General features: G+C 40.3%; 1 protein-coding gene across 4 annotated transcripts in view; it reads left to right on the forward strand.

The window, feature by feature from the left end:
• mrvi1 (murine retrovirus integration site 1 homolog) overlaps positions 1 to 20517 on the forward strand; it is a 33977-nt gene that overhangs the window by 9163 nt on the left and 4297 nt on the right. For 3 of the 4 annotated variants that reach the window (XM_046387747.1, XM_046387738.1, XM_046387755.1), the window contains 17 exons: positions 202 to 349; positions 3837 to 3865; positions 8952 to 9161; positions 11964 to 12070; positions 12201 to 12262; positions 13644 to 13817; positions 14065 to 14148; positions 14300 to 14343; positions 14593 to 14649; positions 14931 to 15386; positions 15511 to 15589; positions 16232 to 16352; positions 16520 to 16550; positions 18274 to 18414; positions 18627 to 18758; positions 19939 to 20092; positions 20435 to 20484. In XM_046387747.1, the coding sequence (XP_046243703.1) occupies positions 202 to 349; positions 3837 to 3865; positions 8952 to 9161; positions 11964 to 12070; positions 12201 to 12262; positions 13644 to 13817; positions 14065 to 14148; positions 14300 to 14343; positions 14593 to 14649; positions 14931 to 15386; positions 15511 to 15589; positions 16232 to 16352; positions 16520 to 16550; positions 18274 to 18414; positions 18627 to 18758; positions 19939 to 20092; positions 20435 to 20484 (2079 nt within the window). The remainder of the gene's footprint in view (positions 1 to 201; positions 350 to 3836; positions 3866 to 8951; positions 9162 to 11963; positions 12071 to 12200; positions 12263 to 13643; positions 13818 to 14064; positions 14149 to 14299; positions 14344 to 14592; positions 14650 to 14930; positions 15387 to 15510; positions 15590 to 16231; positions 16353 to 16519; positions 16551 to 18273; positions 18415 to 18626; positions 18759 to 19938; positions 20093 to 20434; positions 20485 to 20517) is intronic. The other variant, XM_046387764.1, reaches the window with a different exon arrangement.

Below are 20517 nucleotides of genomic sequence, written 5' to 3' on the forward strand. Positions count from 1 at the left end.
AGGTTTGAATGTTTGTAGCTTTTGTAACTGGACTATTAAGATCTAGAATCTTAAATTTATACTTTTAGTAAAATTATTTGCAGTAGTATTAATTCAATAATAGCAATTTCATATTTAATTCCAGATTGTAGCTGTCTGTCCTTTAAACACATGAATTTTATTTCTTTTTTTTTTTACTTCTTTTCTTTGCACCTATATAAGTCTCCAAGCCCAAGTCTGCCAGCTGAACCTGGAACATGCTTTACAATTGAGTCTGATGTGGAGCCTGAAGACAGAGACAGAGCAGAGAGTCCTCCTCCACCTCCTGTAATCCCAGAAGTCCATGAGCCTCCACAGCTATCCACAAATGGTATGGTGGGCTGCATTACAGAAATACAGCTTCAGTGTCTTCATTGTTACACTGTGAGCCACAGATGAATTAATGCCACTTCCTTCTCTATTGCTAACCCCTGAGGATGTCTGAAAATAGGCACAGCAGATATTTACATTGCACACAACAGCTGGTACAGTGAGGAGGAAGAGAGAATAAGCTCTGAGGGAGGGTATGTTTTCAGTCAGAGAGGGCCATGGGGAAAACTGAGGGAGGTCAGAATGATTTTTTTTATGTAAACACAGCAAGGGTGAAGTATTTTTAGTCACATCACATTTTAATTGTCAATACTTCGAAATACTACATCAGAATTTTTGAATTGGTAAATCTATGCTTTTTTTGAGTTACTGTTTACTGTTCTCAGTGCCTGAAGTTCGGCCCACTTTACATTTCCTTCTGAATTGTTCTTGTTTTGAGCAAGTTTAAATTAAGACACTGTGAAATGTGAGATCTGTAGCTCACAAAGTACACACAGTATGACAGCAGTGATTTAGCTAAAGGAGAACAATTGAAATGTGAATATAAGAATAAAGTTGCAGCTCTCCTTTCAGCAACTCTAAATCTCATTACACATTAGCTTATCTTGTTTATATAATCCAGTTAAAAAAATAGAGAAGAAAAAACTACAGGAAGTCATTGCTCCAAGTAGTCATACACACTAGTTAGATTTAAACAATCCTTTGAGGTGCTCGTCAGTGGAAAGAAACATGCTAGCTGTTTCCCCCTGTTTCCAGTTGTTATGCTAAGCTAAGCTAACCTGCGTTTGGTTCTACTTTCAGCTGTACCATACAAGCATCAGAGTTTCACCCGTCTTATCATCTCTTAACAAGAAAGTGAATAAGTATATTTCTAAAAACGTCAAACTTCATGTATTGTTTTAAGAATGTGAGTTTTCTTTAAGACTACAAACCATTGTTAATTCAAATTTTATTTGTCCCCGGAGGGCAAGTTAAAGAACTTAAGAATTTAAAGAATTTAAGCCTTAATGTTCTGATGTTCCCGAAAGCTACTGAACGTGTCTTGATGATTGTTCATCACAGATCTTCCAATTCTAATTATGCTGGACAAAACCTCTTCCAGCCCTTCAAGAGAGGTCATTGCAGATATTTTAAAATACTTCCTAATTTCCTAATAAAGTGTCCCTTGATGGTTGGGGGGGTTAGGTCTTATGTTAAATAGCTTGTCTGTGATGTAGAGGAGCATTTGGATATGCAGAGGCTACTGGGAACCAGTGTGTGGCCTCAGGGGGGAAATTATATTTTAAATGAACAGACAGTAGCTGTTTCCATGTCTGCTTGCTTGTTTTTTGAATAGTTTAAAGTTTATTTTAAGTTTACAGTGCCCAGTATCATTTTGGTGTGGGCTTTTTTTGCTTACCAAATGCAAAGCAGCATCCAAGTTAGAAAAAGTTGTTGCACAAAGAGCAATTAACACTTTTACGTTTGACATTGCTGTCATAAAAGTTGAAAAAAAGTGCAATAGAGCCATTGTTAATGTGAGGAAGGTTTCGTCTTATTTGGAACTCTCAAAGTTATAAATGTTAGCTTTGCCAAAAGAGTATCGTACTTTACTTTCAGAATTTATTCATCACAGACAGCATATTGATTAATATCAGTGTGATGTAAAAAGTACCAGATGTAACCAAGAGGCCTCATCTGTAATTCTGCGACAAGTTGTTACAAAGAGAAGCATCAAAGCACATTTTGAAACTTAATGAAAGCTGTTATAAAACACGTACATACAATGGCATTTGATAACAGACACGACCCAAGATTACAAAGAACTATAAAAATTTAGTAGCTAATGCTAAGGTTACATTGGTGCTACATTGCTGCTACAGTCCTGCACTCTCACTCATAAAACAAAATGGTTCTTGCATGTGGCTCTGTGGTGCTTTGGGCTTGGTGCTAAAGTTAGCATGCTTACGGTGACGTTGCTAACATGCTGATGTTAAGTAGGCATAATGTTTGCAGTTTCTCATTTATCAACCTGTTTTAGAGTGTCAGCATGCTAACAAAACACATCAGTCTCATGGTGGCACCAGAGGAAAAGTCAGGAGCAAAGCAAAAGCGTTCACTCTCTGGGGACCATGAATGTCTCCCTGGTTTACAGTCCATTTAACAGTTGCTGATGTATTTCAATCTGGACCATGAGGACCATGAATGAAAATTATAACATAAACCTTTTAAATGTTAGCGTTTAAATGTAGTCGATGTTGCGCGTTTGTATTTTTGATGCCATCTAAAATACAGTACAGTGTTCTGCCTCAAACCTCCAAGCTTTTAAAGCTATTTTATTTTGTCCCCTTTTCTACCTCACGCTAATAAAACATAAATATGAGTTATTAAAACAACTTCAGGCAAATCACTGTAACATTACAAAGGAATAAAACCTACTTTTAGGTTTTATGCTGCTGTTTAAAGCAAGACATGTTCAGGTTGTGCGATGAAAAAAGATCCATTGGACGCTAAATGTAAATAATTTATAAAAGTGAGTCTCTAATGCTCAGTCTTTGTGTGTGGTGGCTGTAAACAGAGGGCTCTTTGATGGAGAATCTATAAAGGACCTAAAGGTGGTAATACCAAAATCTCACTAGCTGGAATGTGAATTCATTTGTGAGGTCAGGTTCAATGCTTCCAAGAAGAAAAAGAAAGAAAAAAAAAAAACATCTGTGATCTGGAACGAAAAACAAGTGTAGTGAAAATGAGGTTAAATTAGGACAAATGTGTGGAGCTGCTGTCGACACATTCCAAGCATCTACTGTACATCTCATTTGTTTTCTCTCAGTGATTTGTGTTGGGATTTTTGAAGAAATCTGGCTGTGAAATCCTGAATTGCTCAAGTAGCTTTTAGAGTAGAGGTGTCGACTTTGCAGGAGTCAAAGTTCGCCATCAAATAAGCAACATAAAAGCAGTATTGTTCCTATTATCTCTAACCTCTCATATTTGGCTAATTCATTAGTAGTTCTTCCCTCTGTAATGACTTCGCTGTGTTGCTGTTCAACTGTTCTGTGAGTTACTAGTCTTTGGCCCTTTGCTTAGTTTCACAATATTACACACCTTTGCCTGAGAGCACCTAAAGCAGACAACACAATAGCCTTTATTTGGGGCCAAGAGCTTTCAACCAGTGGATCAAACACCTCATGTACTCAAAATGGTTGCCAGGTTATTGTTGCCCCTAGTTATGAAGCAGGGGACGTGGTGGGAGGGGGTGAGATGCTTCCTGAAACAAGAATTACAGTAGTTCTGCCAATCAGAGAAATATCACGCTGTCAGCAACAGCCTCACAGTATGGAAAGCTCAGTGTATTTCTTCCCTATTTATCTTCTCTTTCTGTTTCTGTCTCACACTCTCTGACTTACTCTTTTCCTCTTTTTAACCACCTCATGACATTTGCATCACACATGGTTTCCCGTTGAATGCAAATCAGCTGTTTTCACTCTGTGTCTGTGCTCTGGCTCCAACAGGTGGCACAGGACGAGGCAGTTGCATCAAGGTAAGACTCACTGCTGCCCTGCTGCAGGGAAACATAATATTATTTCTAAATGCAGAAGCTGAGTTTTTTTTTTTTTTTTTTTAAGGTTACAAATTTCTTTCACACTTGCCAATGTAAAGATAAAGTGCAGTTTTACTTCATGGTTTAGGCAGAGGTGGAAATTATCTCTTGCATTAATTCACGTGCAGTATTTAAGTATGATTTTGACATATTTGCTTTTAATTTGAGTATTTTTATGCTGGTTCTCCACTACAATTCGGATAAGAATATTGTACTTACGTTACATTAATTTGAGAACTTTAGTCACTGATTATTGTTTGGGGAAACTTTAAGTTACAAACATTACATTTAAGAAATGTTTTTCAACACACTATAATGTAGTTGTACAGACTTAAAAGGATGTTCCCCGGTGTTGATCTACAGTATTTATCAACAATGCCAACTGCTCCTATAATTACAGTGATGTGTTACTGTATTATAATTAATTATGGATTATAATAAACACTTACCTGTCTACGACTACACATTAGTGTTATAAACCATTTATTACTGTAAAACTTTCTATACTGCTTATACTGCTTGGCTTGGCCCATAACAAATAAAGTGATTGAATAATTTCAGATAATGTGCCAGCAGTTGAGCCAGAGAGAAATTTTGTAAAGAAAGCAATAAATTTACTTAAAAAAACACAGTTTCTATTAAAGCTGAAAGAAGACATTCATTCATGTTGAACTGAACAAGAAGAAGCTGTGACTGTTTTGCACAAAGTGCTCCTTTGATACAACAGCTCCGCTCACACTGAGATTATCATCTTAATTAATTTCAACTGTTATGCTGTAATTTGCTGTAAACGTCAGCTGTGTTCCCTCCAGAACAGTGTGAGTCCTGTGCTCTTTGTTTCTCCTCAAAATTCAGGACCATCACAGCACTTGAGACCTAAGTCTCCCACCATTAAAAAGCGGCACAAATGGCGCAAGGTTTGACAATTCAGTTTACCAAACAAGAATGAACTTCAAGAGCTCAGGAGTGGATGCATGGATTCATCTTAGGCAGCAGAGTAAACACAGACCAGGCGGACAGAATCTATCTATCAGTCAGTCTCTCACAAACACACCCTCGCATACAGCAACACACACAAAATATTCTCCTACTGCTCCCACACTGGGATTACAGACACAGAACAAACGCTGCACAAAGAATAACATACTTTTCTAACTTTCAACTGGTTTTAGTTGAGGGATGGTCAGTGAAGCAGCAGCACACACACACACACACACACACACATACACACATCGACACACACTGCACGGCAGCCCAAAGAGGCATACAGAGCCCTTCTCCTTAAATGGTCAAAGCTCCCAGGAGTGAAAGAGAGGCTGCTGCTGAAAAAAGAACAGAGGGGACGGGAGAGGGAAGGAGAAGCCCCGAGGACAGAGGACTTTTCTGAGGAAAAGCCTCAGAGTGACAGCTTGACTGTGGGAAGTCGGCCTGAGTCGGAGGGATCGGCGAGAGTGTGTGTGTGCATTTCTCCACTGCACTAGCGGTGGCCTCAGGTAATGTGCGTGCTCTCTGCGGACAGGTTCAGATGATCGGCTGCGTCCGCCTGTGGGGTCTCAGTGGGCGACTGTTTTAGTTGGACATGTGCAGCTTCAGGAGGTTCAGCTCTGTCTGTTAGTGTCTCTGCAGCTGTGTCAAACTCTTGGACTTTCTGACAGTTGTCGGCCTGACTTGTAACTGCAGGGGGTGAGTTTGCAGAATCTGGTGTCTGTCTGGAAGTGAAATTCTGTGTCTTCTTTCCTTCTTCTTGTGTCTGTGTGATCGTGCATCTTTAAAGTCGGTGGATTTATCTGCTCCCTCATCACGACTGTCCATCTCCCTGTCCACCCATGTCAATTTCTTTCTCACACTTCCTCTGCCTTGTTATCTCAGATTGTTGGTCTGTGTGTAGCAGCCACTTCCTCTGCTGGCCCTGTACTGTGCTTCACACAACCAAATTTTAAACAAATCTGGCAAGAGGGAGCAGGCTTATGTAACAGAGGAGGGGAGGAGGGTGCCGGTCCCTTCGTTTCCCTCTGAGGAAAGAGACAGCTAGGCCTGGTTGCAAGGAGAAGCTGATTCTGGTGTTTCAAGTGGTTTTCTTTTGGAGGGTGAGTGTGCACTGTAAGGACAAGATTTCCATGTTCTTGAGGGGTTGTGTTGCAGAGTCTGTCTGTGTTCAGGCTTGTATGTCCTGTCCCACAGGAAATAATCTGAGTGATTCAATTACTCTGCAATATTTATCTCAGTCTCATGGTCTGCCAGGGAGATTGTCTGCACCGCTGGGCCTCCTGTAGTGCAGATTTCCTTGTCATTCCTCTGCTTGTTTGGCATAGTTTGAGAAAATCAGTTGTTAGAACTGTGGGTAAAGCAGAATATGGATGCAAGAATTTAAAAAAGTGGTTGCATTACCAAAAAAAAAAAGAAAGAAAGAAAAAGATACAAGTATTTAACCAGTCATAAAAAATGCAGGTAGTTGTTACCAGAGCCTTCCTGGACTTCAGCAATATAGATAATCACTGTAGAAATACCTGGTCACCCACTCTCATATTTATATTTACAGTAGAAGCTCAGAAAGCTCTGATGTGATAAGTAATAGTAGGAAAAACAGACTAAGAAGACAGTTCTTACTTTCAGGCATGGGAAACACGTGATTTAGTTCAGAAGAAACATGTTCCTGCTCTCCTCACCTGCAGGAGCTCAGCTGCTATGCAGTTAAACTGCGTTAAAACGTCTGTACTACAGAAGTGCTGCTGCATTGCTGAGAGAGAGCAGTACATTTAATCCTGTATGACAGTATTCTTGTAGTCAGGAAATATTCCCTGCAGCTCCTTGGGGGTCAGTTAAACAATCCATTTCCTCCATAGAGACTCACAGCCTTTCTGTCCCTATATGTTCCCAAAAGCTTGTCATGTTGGTGATGACACTGAGCAGCACGCTGACTATTCTGATTCTGGCTTTGAATTCACAGAGGATTTGTCCTGTGTGAAGTGTGTGCCATACCTCCGAAATAACCAATAGTTCTTCTTCTATCACATCTTTCCACACAGACCTTTTTCATCAGCTGGTGAAAGAACAACAAGTACTGATGGGAAAGATGCAGCCACATCTGTGCTGATCATGCATATGGAAATCTTTCTATTTTTAGTGGGACCAAATGAATAGGGATTAGCATGTAGTACGCTAACCGCTGACAATATTTTTGTACAGACTCTGAGTGCACGATACCCCATCAGAAGGATTAAATCTGCTCTGCATTTAGATTTGCATGAATTTATTAGTGAGATGGAAATAGCTGAGAGATCAAACAGTGGTTCATGCAAGTTGTCTGCACATAATGTTCGGCTAATATTATCTATTTTCTTTAGCAAGCCAAGTATCTGCTGCAGACGTTGCTTTAAGCTATGGGAAATTAAACCAGGATGGGATTGTTTTGTTTTCTCTCTTCACTAAATGATTAACTAAAAAATGATAAGCAGATTAGTCGATAACTGAGACAGTCGCTAGTAGCATATCACAGGTTGCATTGAGATGATGCTCCAGCCACATTGATAATGAATGCCAAGAATGTGGACTTCGTACTCCTTTCATGTTAGCACAACTGATTATCTGCAGCTTCTATCTCTGGAGAATGTTTGTAGAATTTCCTCTGTTTGCCGTGACTGAACAGTTATTTTCTTTTTCCTCATAGCTTGATACTGCATCTCTTCTAATTAACATACTCATAATTTGAGTTAATAATTTTTTACATCCTGTATAAGTTCAATGAAAAAAGAAACAAAATTTGTAGATTGTTTCATCTTTCAGTAAACTTGCGTGTTTGTTCCACATAGCATGCAGCATGTTTTGTGTTCCTTTCATAATTTATCTACACGGCCCTCTGTTTGTTCTGCTCCATCCCTCAGGAGCTCATTGCCTCAGTCAGCCCGTGAGAGCAAGTCACACTGAATGTTTGATTGCAGCCTAGTGCATCACAGTCAGTTTGTTTCTGGTCAAAATGCTGATGGAAGTCGCTGTGTGGGGACAAAAAACATTTGCATGCTCAGTTATGAGTGGCATTTATTTGTGTCTTCGATCAATCACGTTGTAAAGTCGAGAACTCAGAGTTAGCCTTGTGCCCGTGTGCTGCTGATTTTTTTTTTTTTTTTTTTTTTATCTTGAAAGAATAAAATGATCTTTGTTATGTCTTGATTTAAGAAGAATCCAATCAGTTCCTCACTATCTTCCAAAGCCAAAAAACTTAAATGTGCCCTGTGGAGTTTTCTTGTACCCAGAAAAAAAAGTGTGCGTTAACGTTTAGTGTTTCAGGTCTGACAAAAGTGCTGAATGCATGTCCTTTTCAGATAAGATTTGGGGGGAAAAAAGATTGTTGGTTGTGTTCCTTGACATGTTAAAGTCTCTGAAGATCAATGGAATAACGTGAAACCAGCGGCAGGATATGAACTTTGTTGTCTGTGCCCTCGTGCAAACAAATCAGGGACCCACTCGCACAAAAGTTCCTCCACAGCGCCACTAGTGGTCAACTCCTCAGAATACCTTGAAGTGAATATTCCCATAAATTAAACAAAAATAGATTTGCTTAAGTCACCCACTGCACCTTATTGATGGCACGGCAGATTAAATGTTTCACGACATTTCTGCACCAAAATATTTAATCTCTACTTTATATCCATAAATGAATGCACTCTTGTGAAAATTCAGAAGTCAAATTATTGAGTCATCAGTTTCTGATGTAAAAGCCTGCTGGGAAATGTTGCTAATACTGCTGCTGTAAGGCCATGGAGAGTTGAGCTATATTGGGACTGGTTTATACTGTGATGGTTTTGTTTGTTCTGCTGTATGTTTTCTTTTAGCTATGGTTAGTCAGAAAAGACTTCTTCAGAGTATCTCCATTCATGTGCAGTTCCTTTTTTTAAAGAGGAGAATCAGTATCAGTTCAATAGCTACCTGAAGTTAAGGAAGCGTTTTCCTCATTATTTGTTCATCTAACTGCAGCTCTGTCTACACATGAATAACATACATGTTTGTGTTCTCATATGTGGCTTCGCAGCTCCAGGAAGAGGAGGCGCGGCACTCGCTTCGAGGAACTCCTCTTGAACGAATTGATCTTAAAGCCAAGGAGTCCTGCGCTGCTGAGAGGCCTTTCGTGTTCCCCCACACGCGCTCACGCCCCTCGCTGCCGCCCGCCATGCCCACGCTGCCCGAGGAAGAAGAGGACTCCCCGGAGGAGCTGGATAGTTCCTCCAGCTCTCCCAGTACAGTGAGTGCACACAAGCATGTCTGTTTTTCATAAAAGCATGTGAGGCCATGAAAATGGACGCTGAATAATTGGTGATGTTGGTACTGAAGTCCGTTCTCAAACAAAAAGGTCTTGTTGACAGCAAAATTCTGCTTTCAGTTCAGCAGTGGAAGCATTTGAATAATCCCTCCTAACTGAGAAGTTAATGGGTTTTTCTTCCCTTTTCTGTCTTCTTCCCCCTTCTCACCTTTTTGCATGTTTTCTGTGGTTACAGAAGCTACTGGGACATGGGTCCAGTGGGAGCCAGTACGCCTCTGGGTCATTTAAAGGGTCATTTCACTAAAATTGCATTTCATTATTTGATGATACTTCTGATTTCTTCTGAAATCTTCTAATTTTGGACCTAGAGCTGTCTGTCCTTGCTTTAGATTTAACCTAAAAATTTTAACTTAAATTATGTGCAAGTTCATGCTGAGTTTTATTTTTATTATATTTAATTAATGTATTTATTTATTGAGGTATCTACTTCTGCAAGTCAAACTCAATGACAACGCTGTCTTTTTGCCATAACTCACAAACCTCATCTTCAAATTGTTCTCGACATTGTTTTCTGTCAAAAGGGGTTCCAGTGAGAACCCGTGAGTTACAAGAACAGTTTCTGTTGAATTTCTTAAATGCTTTAAACTCTGCAAATCGCATGCATCCTGTGGAAGCAGCAGAGATTTTGGAGAGACTGATATTTCAAAACCAAATTATCTGAGTGATACCCATCAGAGAAAAATAAATCTTGTTGTCATTTAGGTGAACTGATCATTTAAATCACAAACATCCACCAGACTCTGCTTCAGACTCACCAAACATCCTGCAGACAGCAAAGTGTTAACCAGTCAGCTGTCTGAGGCCTCAGAGAACACTGTCTTCCGCTGCAGTCGCTCATTATCACAGATAAGACTTCTCTGCAGAATGTAATGAAGCTGTGTAATCTAATCTTCAGGGCATACGCCAACACTATAAAAATATCCACCTTTAATGGAACACAGCCTGTAACGTTACCATCAGGGAGACTTATTTTATTGGGATTCTTGTGCAAAGATAAGCTATGAGAGGAGCTCTTAGGGAGTTGGTGTCTGATTTCAGTCCTTGTCTTCTGTGCATGGTTGGGCAAGGATTTGGGATTTTATGAAACGGGAGTTTATGAATACATGAAGGTGAGTTTGCTAAATTTAGCCTGTGCCTGCATTATGGGCTGGGGGTCAGGGGTTTTAAAGTGTCTTACGAAGTGTAATTAAAGATACTAATGGGCTGTGCTACGGGGAGTGGAGGATCATTTTTTGAGCTTGACCTGTACAAGAAACTAAGAGTCAACATGTTTCAGCCTCTGCTACTTTATTTTTTACCATTTAAAATAGTTGAAGATGCTGCCAAACTCATGACTCGTGACGACATTCACCTTCAGTATGATTTATATTTTTCTAACAAATGATTGGTCTTTAAGTTTGTGAGTTCATGAACTTCAACTCAGCACACAACAAAATGTAGCAGCTAAAAACTCAGCATTTAGCTCATGGCAGCAGTCAACCAGTCCAGGCTGCAGGTGCCACCAGAGATGTGGCGCTGTCCCTTTGATAGGCGGCAGCCAGCTAAACATCCAGCTGAGAAGAATTAGCTGATTATGGATGTAGTAGGTTGCAGCGAATGATTTAATTTACTTCCTTGTGTGTCGAGCAAGTTAAGCCACATCCGAAGCATCCATTCTGACAAAAGGCTGCAGAGCAGTCAGAGGTCGAGCTGATCGAACTGTTTAAGCTGTGAGAACATCACAAAGCAAGCTCTCATTTCCTGCTCTCGTTGTGGATGCAGCACAAGCTGGCCAGTTTTAACAGGCTGGCTTTGTAAGGTTTCTGTGCGAAAGCATCACAAATAAACAAACTGTCAGGCTGTTGGAAGAGTGAACGATGAATGAAAGGATACTCTGCTGCTTTTTAAATATTTACTAGCTAACGTTAGCTAGCTATAAACCACAGAGAAAATAATTTAATTCAGCTCCGGGCAGCTACTGTCAACTTTTAAGGTTTAATGTTTTCCTGCTTGTTACTCAATGCATGACTTGATGTTCAGCTGATGAATGAATGATCAACTTTGACCTTTCTGTTTGTTTTTATTGGCTCTTTTGCACGACATACACTCAAGTGGTGATTGAATCTTTAAGCACCTAAAAATATATGTGAACTTCAGTCACATCATGCAAATCGGGAATTTCACATTCTCATGTGGAGAAGAAAAAGCCGCAGAGTGTTGATCTGGTTTTTCGTCTCATTTATTTTCTTATTTTCACCAAGAAAAATTCCAAGGATTCTCCTTTAAGTGTCTTTTTTTTCCCACCCTCTACATGATTCTTCTACTAAACCGTGATTTATAACATTTAGAGAAGCAGCAGAGTTATTAGAGGTGTGTGTTGAACCAGCTGTTGTTTATTTGCGCTTGTATGCAAAGTTCCTGCAGTTAATGTTAGATTAAAGTGTCTAACTGCTCGAGGATGGCCGCCTCCAGGGGTTCCTAAGGCCATAAACATCCCAAAGACAGCAAAATAATGAGAAAATGAGAACATACGGGCAGAGGACAGATACAGAGACAGCCGCACACCAGTGGGTCATAAGTGTAGATTGTGGGGGATTATTTTTATGATGCATTGTTTTTTGTTTTGTTTTGTTTTTCTTGCACAGTTTACATTTAAAGAAAGATATGTGTGTTGCACCTGTGAGGCCTGTTTTGCTTTAACCTTGTTTGAACTTCTTCTTCTTCTTTTGTTGTTGTCTTTCACAGTCTACACCAGGTGAAAGTCGAGCTGTCGTCATGACGGCCCCCACCATCGTCTACCCGCAGCAAGCCACAATTGTTCAGCAAGATGGACGTCCCCTTGAGCAGGCCAGGTAATCATTCTCTATCTTAAACAAAGACATAGTTTTGTTTTGGTTTTTTTTGTTGTTGTTGTTGTTTTTTTTTCTTTTTTGGCTGTAAACAGGGACAATGTGTCTGAATCATTATTGTTTCCTCTCTCAGGCCACATAGTCCCAGATCTCGTTTGGCCAGGAATTCGTCTGGAGGACCCATCACAACAGTTGGTGGGTGAACCCTGTACACTCACACACACACACACACACACACACACACACACACACACACACACACACACACACACAGCTCTAATTGTCTAAAGATAACTACAGCACTCTGAGAACTATTTTGATGTTATCGTTAGCAACATTTGCCTCAGTCCAGCCCCAGAGTGAAGTCAATTATTTTTTTTCTGGAGCAATCAGTTGTTTTAAGCTGTTTCTAAAGGGTGTCTCCACCCACATTATTTTCCTTTATTTTATTTTTTTTTTACTCCCGCTAGCAAAAAACAGTGACATCAGTTACAGCATTGATGCCCTCCCCTCCCTCAGTTCGCTGACAGTGTGAACATGAGCTCAAATGATTTGAACTTGGGGGTTGAAGATGATTTTATTATGGTTAAACCTTTATTTCATTACATGTCAGTTGCCCCTCGTAAAAGCACTATTCAAAGTAGTGAGACAGAGAGAGACAGCAGAGTGAATGGAGAGAGGGCGCCGCCTTGGAGCAAACAAAGCCTTGAATCAGAGAAATAACACATTATTGTCAGATTGTTTCACGGCGGTTGACTGTTTTTGTTTGTTTGTTTGTTTTAATGAATTAACCTGATGCACACACTTTTTCCTGTCTGTTGTCTGTGGCCCAGTGTCTGCAAACAGACACAGATCTGCTTGTTTTTAGAAAGGAAAATTGCATTTTGATGGTAAAATGTGAGTTTGGACCAGTATTTGAATGTTTGCATTTCAGTACATAAGGAGCACAAGCAGGAAGCTATAAAATGATTTAAAAAAAGCACAAAAAATGAACGAACCTGCCCTTTAATTGAAAGGGTGTAGCGCTATTTACACTATCAAAAAAAAAAAAAAAAACCCAGATATTTCACAGTGTCTGTCACAGTCTCACAGCTTTGATTTGATTTTGTCAAAAGATCTGTCTTCTTAATGGTGAATAAAATCAAAGAAATACTCTCAGGCTACGTCGCTATACGAGAAAGTTCACAAGATTTCAACTAAGTTTGGTCATCGGTGCCTTGAAAGATAAATTTGTCTGCATGTCCTCCCGCATGCCTCGAATGCTTTCGCTGCTTTGATTACTCTTGTTTAGCTTGTTGCCCTTTTCTGAGGCAAAGGGAGAGATTAAAAACATCGTTGACTTGGCCAACCTTCGTCAGCTGATTTACTGGCTGTCATCCATCTGTGAATTATTTCTTGCCTTGAAACTTTGTACTGAGGAATCCCACTTAAATATCTCCTTAAAATGATTCCAGTCCCAACCCACTCACAGGGTTTAACTTCTTGTGTTTATAAATTTTCTTTAAGATGTGCTAAAATGCTGTGTTTGTCTGAAACTACACTTTGTTTGCTCTTCTGTCTGTGTTGCCTTTTTCAGACAGCACAGGTAATGTGATCGATCTGGTGAAGGATCAGCTGCCGGAGCTGCAGCTCTCTGACGAGGACCGACAGAAGAACCTGGAGCTGCTCGAACAGGCCAAGAAGGTCAGCGACCGCTTCCTGACGCGCCGCGGCCGCCGCTCCACCGGCAGCCTCACCGACTCACCCACAGGTGGTGTATGCACAAACACAGCAAACACACACACACACACAGATTAAAACATGTTCCACAACATATCATTTTATTAAGAATGAGTTAGTAAGACGTCATGTGTCTCTGAGCATGCTCTGGTAACCCACGTATAATAAATTTATGAAATTTATAAAATTTTGTTACTTTAAAAATGGTCCAAAGTCACACCGGGCTCAATTAAGTCAATGAGTTTAATGCACATTTTATTTATTTTTTTTAAGCACAGGTCTTTCTCCAACTCCAACTCCAACTCCGTCGTCCTCACCGTGTTCATCTAGAAGCAGCTCACTGACTGTGGCTCCTCAGACTGGTGATGTTCTTCATTCTTTGTCTGGCCTCTTAGACACAATTCAAAGTTTATTTATTTACTTATTCCTATTGATTTATAACTTCCCTACCCAATTTCCTATTTTTTCTTATTTGACAATTATTGGGGTTGTTTTCTGCTCTTTTGGCTGTAGGATCCACAGAGGCAACCCATGTCAGCTTGCAGTCAGTGGGGCAGGTGAAGAAATGATTGTTATTATAATTGTTAATTTTTCTTTATGATGATATGTGCTAATTTTCCTCATTCTTTTCATTCCTTCTTTTGTTGAGTTTGCTGCAGAATAATTTGTCCCATCTGCAGATAAAAACCTTGTCTTGACCATTAAAAATCAGTTTTACCTGAGTTAAATCTGATCAATCACTCAATACTTATTGGTCCGTTTACAAGTCAACAGATGAAAATCTGCTATGATGCCCTCTCTTATAGCATCTGGAGGTTCCTTCGGTGCGGGAACAGCGTGATTTAACACCTCAGGATCAGGAGGTCAGATTATCAGATTTGCTCGCTGCATTTCTCTTCATCAGCACAGACTTTTTCTTTCTGTTTTCTAAAGTAAAGCGGCTGTTGAAGTTGTGCAAAAGAACATAGTAAGCTCCAGTACTCTGCACTTACTTTTAGACCTTTGTCAGGTGATTGCCAGTTTAATGCCTGATGAAGTGTGTGCTGGAGTTTACTTTGCTATTTACTATAGACAATACAAACATGGAAAACATCAACAGAGATGCTGAATGTATTAATGATTGTTATTATCTTGCTAACTTCAGGGCAACAGGCTGTTGGTGGATCGGAAGCCCATTGAGAAGAGGAAAGTGTCTTCTGGGACTCTAACACCCCGTTTTGCTGTTCAGAAAGAGAACTACGATGCCTCTGTACCTAAGAGTCCTCCAGCAGTTGGTAAAGAGGATGAGGGAGCTGGTGCAGGCCGAAACCCCAACCAGGTTCCAGCCACAGGGGTGGCTAAGCCCGTCCCCCGACCCCCTACTCAACAGGCCCCTTGTACAGCAGAGATCAAGATTATTGGGGCCTTCCCTCCACTAATGAGGGCTGTTTCTTGGGATGCTGTTGGTAGTCTTAATTCTAGAAATGGAGCCCCGAATTTCCCTCCTTCATCAGAGGAAAACCACTCAGACAAGCCCAGAGACAGTGTGTTCAAATCCTCAGGGTACAAGGACCTCCCCGCCCAGCCGGGGAGTGTACATAAACTTTCGAAACTCAAAGAGGTAAAGCACTGGCTTATCATACAACATGTTACCATCATTGGTAGTCAAATGCCCCTTCTGTCAAATGAGAAAGATAGAAATTCTTTGTTCTCAAGTGTTTGTGTGTGCATGTTTTTGTATACAGGACCACAAACTGATGCGTAACCAAAGCATAGTGGGATCCAAGTTGCCAGACTTGAGTGAAGCCGCTGAACAGGAAAAAGGTAACAGTCCTTCTTTGCCCTCTTGTCCATGTAAGACAAAAAGTACTCTCGGTGGTACAGTGTCGCAAAGGGTGTGCACTTCCTGAATCTCAGGGAAAATCTGTTCCAGTCAGAAAATGATGACGACCTCTTCTTGTTGTTAATTTTTTCCTCTGTGCCACCCAGTTACTGGCAACCTCATAACACAGAAATGAATGCTGTTTTCATTTTCCATCAGCAGATGGCATGGTTGTTAAAGCACGTGAGCTAAAGACTAACTATAGAAGATGAAATGAGGAAATTATTTTGTTTATTTTTTTCTGAAAGATACAGAGCTGTAGTCTTGAGACTTGGGCTTGAGTAAGACCTAAGTCACAAAAGTTAGGACTCGAGACTTCACTTGGACTTCATTGCGTTGAGACTTGACAGCCTAATGACGTGGCTCGTCATCTAAGGAAGATTGAGAGAAAAATGTACAGTTGTTTCATTCTCTTGTAAAGGTCAGCATTTAAAGACCTGCACGCGTAGCAGTTTCACTTCTGAAAGCACAAATAACAGCTTTTGATTCTTCTTCTACTTTATATTCACTTTAAAGATGTGTGATTTTATGTACATTTGGACAAAAGCACTTGAGACTTAATTTATGTAACTATTTGTCTTCAGGGCCTCCACCCTCTGCAAACTCTGCCAGCAGTGAAGAGGCAAGGGAGAAGTGTGACGCCATGCCAACCATTTCAGATGTCATGTTGAGAAAACTCAAACTTCACAGAGGTCTACCAGGCTGGTGTGTAACAAACCAAAGGCCTTCTTAAGTCCACTTTCATGTTTTATCTTGTTTTTTACTGCATAAAACCTAAAAAATAACCCTCCTCACATCTTAATTTTACCATGTACAAATACTGTATGTACATTACTTACCATACTAACAGCTCCTATTTGGTTTCATTCCAGTGCACCCCCACTCACTGAAAAAGAAGTTGAGGTTGGTATCTGATCTGTACTTGTTTTGAGGTGATTTTCACACATTATTTCTGTTAACAAAATAAAGATTCAATGTCGCAAAAACATCAAATAATCCCCATTCATGATGAAGGACTCCAGGTTCGGTACTTTGTCTTTAGCTGATTTCCTGTGGTGCTTTACTTGTGCTTGTGTCCATTTTAAATGAAGAGTTTGACAATTTGGGAAATTCACCTACTCACTTTCTTGTTGAGAATTAGGTCAGAACATTGGCACCAATGTCAGCTGGTGCTCAAGTCAGCACCCAGTTAGCTTAGCTTAGCATCAAAACTGGAAACAGGGGCATACAGGTAGCTTAGGTCTGTAACAAAATCTGCCTACTAACACATTTAAAACTCACTGATATCTTGTTTATTCTTTTCAAAAATTACACATTTCTTTTATTTCTATTTTGGTTCTTTTTACAGATAGAAAAAGCAAGATACAATGTTTTAGTTGTAAAACATAGCTCACTTTAAAAACCACAACTTGACATTGTTACACTTTGGTATTTGCGGGGTTTGATCAGTAAGATATAATGTGTAAATAAATGAACTTCAGAGATGCTCCTGGTGGAGTTTGTTGTCTTTGGACAGAGGCAACCTATCTGTTTTCCTGTGTTTTCAATCCTTATGCTAAGCTAAACTAACTGGCTGATAGCGATAGCTTCATATTTGCTGAATAGACATGGGAGTGGTACTAATTTTCTTATTTATCTGTCTGCAAGAAAGCAAAAATTGTTTCCCAATACGTAAAACTATTCTTTTAACGTGGTGGTGTATGACAGCCTGGATAGAAGTAAGAGACTCAACCTATTTACAAATAACATACTAACTACTTATCCACAACTTAAACTGTTAAATCGTAAAAATAACAGTTAGAATTTGCTTCATGCCATGTTCTGCATTCCAAACAAAATATAATGAGTTCAGTTTTGTCATTTCCACCTGTAAAACAGTAGTTAATTGTATCCCCGAGTGCTCTCAGTGGCTCATAAAACTGACTACCAAGAGTAATCTGTTTACTTGGAGAGTGAATTGTGTTTGAATTCTGCTTTAAACAGTACAACCAGATGTTTTGTTCCACTCACGTGGAGTCCCGTGTTTATAACAACCTGTTTTGTTACCAAAGTAGTTAATTACACTGTCATAAAAATTGCCGGCCTGGATTTGGCAATGTTCTGTCAACAGGAAAGTGTTTTCTGTTCCTGATCAGAGCAAAGAGACTCAGAGTGATTTCCTGTGGAGAAAATGCAAACATTAGTGACGCTCTCATGCTCGGGCTGTGGCCCCTCTCGCTGCTCCCCTGGGGATGCATCTGCATCAGGACAGTCAGAGAGGTCATATATTTCCTCCCAGCCGTGGCCCGTGTATGTTGGAAAATGCGTAGAGTGGCTTTGATCAACACAGCAAAACACGAGGAGGTCAAACTTCAGAATCAGAGCTTGTTCCAAATGCTGGTCTCAGGGCTGCCTGAATATCCCTCACACGTAAACCAATAAAAATGCATGTTAGCATTATGTAAACAACCACATTGACTCTTATGCGTATGTGTGTGTGTGTGTGTGTGGTGGGAGAGTTTTCTATGGATTCCTGATTTATTCCACTGAGTTGGTGTGTTGCCCTCCCCATGCAGTTTGTCTGTATTTAATCTGCTTTTTAATGTGCCACTCTGAGAGTTATATTGCACTAATTTCCTTCCTACAGAACGCATTTGTCCAGCTGTCACTGGCCTTTCGTAATGACAACTACACTCTGGAGATGCGGCTCAAGCAAGCAGAGAGGGAGAGGAACCTGACTGAGGAAGACACTGAGAAAGAACTAGAGGAGTTCAAAGGATCACTGAAGGTCAGCCCTCAATAACAGCAGCTCGTATTAGATTAACTCACTAGAAAGAAAGAAAAACACTCTCTCTGGCTCGTTTATCTGCTTAATGTTCCCTGGAAGTGTCCCACAGTAAATATTTATCTTGTCTGAGTCCAATCCCAGGTACAATAGTGACACTGATGTACACTTTGTTTTCCTGCAAGACTTGTAAGAAGATGTTATGTTTCTTGCAGATGACTTCACCACAGTGGCAGAGCCTGGAGCAGCGTGAGGCCTACCAGCGCCTCGTAGAGACAGTAGCAGTGTTGCGCCGACTGGCCACACGGCTCTCCAGTAGAGCAGAGATAGTTGGAGCAGTTCGACAGGTGCAGACATACACGTGGATGGACGGTGCTTACAGAGAAAATGCAGGACAGCACACAGCATTGTGTATCTTACTGTTTAAAGTATGCTGTCTTCTTCAGGAAGTCTTTGGGCTGCTGGAACGTCTGTTTGGCAGCGTTTTAGAAATGATGAAACGCAAAGATTTTTATCTGATGTCATGGCTGACCTGCTGGCCAAAACAAACATCAGTTAAAGAGCAAATTTATTGTTTTTTCAGTGCAAAGTTCCTTATCTATTTATAATCCCAAACCACTGAGATGAATTACTGCCTTTTTCCATCTTTTCTTTGTATTGCTGCCCATCTATTAATAACACTCACATCACAAGGCTCTTTCAGTTACACTAAAAAATTGAGGATCTCCACTCTGTGGAGTGGCTTTCAGGTTGTTTTCTTTACAGACACAATGATTGACAAGCATATATTATGCTACAACTGCTACACATAGTTTGTGTTTACTGCAAATAATAACTCAGGTGTATGATAGTCTTTGGTGTCAGTTATACATACTGTATGCAGTAATGGTCTGAAGTTGGATTCGTTGTCTTTTCCACAATGTTTTCCTCTCCATTAGTCCTGTGCATATTTTCTGTATATTGTAGAAACAAAAAATCAAAAAAGAATCAAATAACTGCTCATAATGTGAAAGCGATTTCCAAACGGAAGATTTTTAGCCTCTTGTAGCTGCTTTCATCAACCCTGTTTCCAGCAGCAGTTTTCTGCAAAGCCCTCTGATAAGCCCACTGTACACTACCTGCCCTACACCAAACACCAGACAGATAAGCTTTGCAACTAGCTGGTGAAAAGCCACACCTTTTTTCCAGAAGTGTGGGGAGACCATTCTCGAAAAACAATAAAACAGTCAATATTAGACTTCTATTCATCCAATGGCCAATAACATGACACTAATGCACAATAAATTGCTCTGTGTCTCCTGAATGTGCGAGTGGTGGGACTGTGTGTCTGTCAGCTTGTTTTGTAGCTTGCTTGTCCTCTAGTGTCCAAAAAAATCATCAATTCTGCTTTAAAAGTGCGTATTTTCAGCTAATGGGAAAAGCATAGGCATTATAAGCGTAAGCAAGATTGTTTCTACCACAAAGACACATTTGTTCAAACTGTCTGTTGCAGGCAAGCATATTAACAGATTTTCCATTGTGCAACAGGAGAAACGTATGAACAAGGCCACCGAGGTCATGATGCAATATGTAGAAAATCTGAAGAGGACATATGAGAAGGACCATGCTGAGCTGATGGAGTTTAAGAAGCTGGCAAACCAGAACTCAAATCGCTGTTATGGCGGATCTGTAGACACTGGAGGTAAGACTACACTGAAGACCACATTCAGATCAAGTACAGGAAAACACAAAGAGTGAAACATAGCCAACCTGACCGTACATTTCCCCTACAAAGCTTTTCATTCTTGTAAATGGAAAATATTTGTCAGTTTTATTTATCCAGGCAACAGTTTCAATCAGTATGCACCCTTTTTAGCATCAGCGCTGCTTTGCGATGTAAAAAGAAACTTTGCACTGTACTAGAGTATCCTAATGCTGTGATACTGAGCAGCTTCACTGCAGCTTTGGCAACAATCCCACGGATCAATGGTTTCTGTACTTATCTAATGCTGCATTCTGTGTTTCTTTTCCTGTTTTTATAAAGATGATGGAGTTCCCCGGCCATCGAGATCCATGTCCCTCACCCTTGGAAAGGTAAGCAGTTCAGTTTAACTTTCACTTAAGGGT

This window comes from Scatophagus argus, chromosome 1 (genome assembly GCF_020382885.2).
Source record: "Scatophagus argus isolate fScaArg1 chromosome 1, fScaArg1.pri, whole genome shotgun sequence".
NCBI lineage: Eukaryota > Metazoa > Chordata > Actinopteri > Scatophagidae > Scatophagus > Scatophagus argus.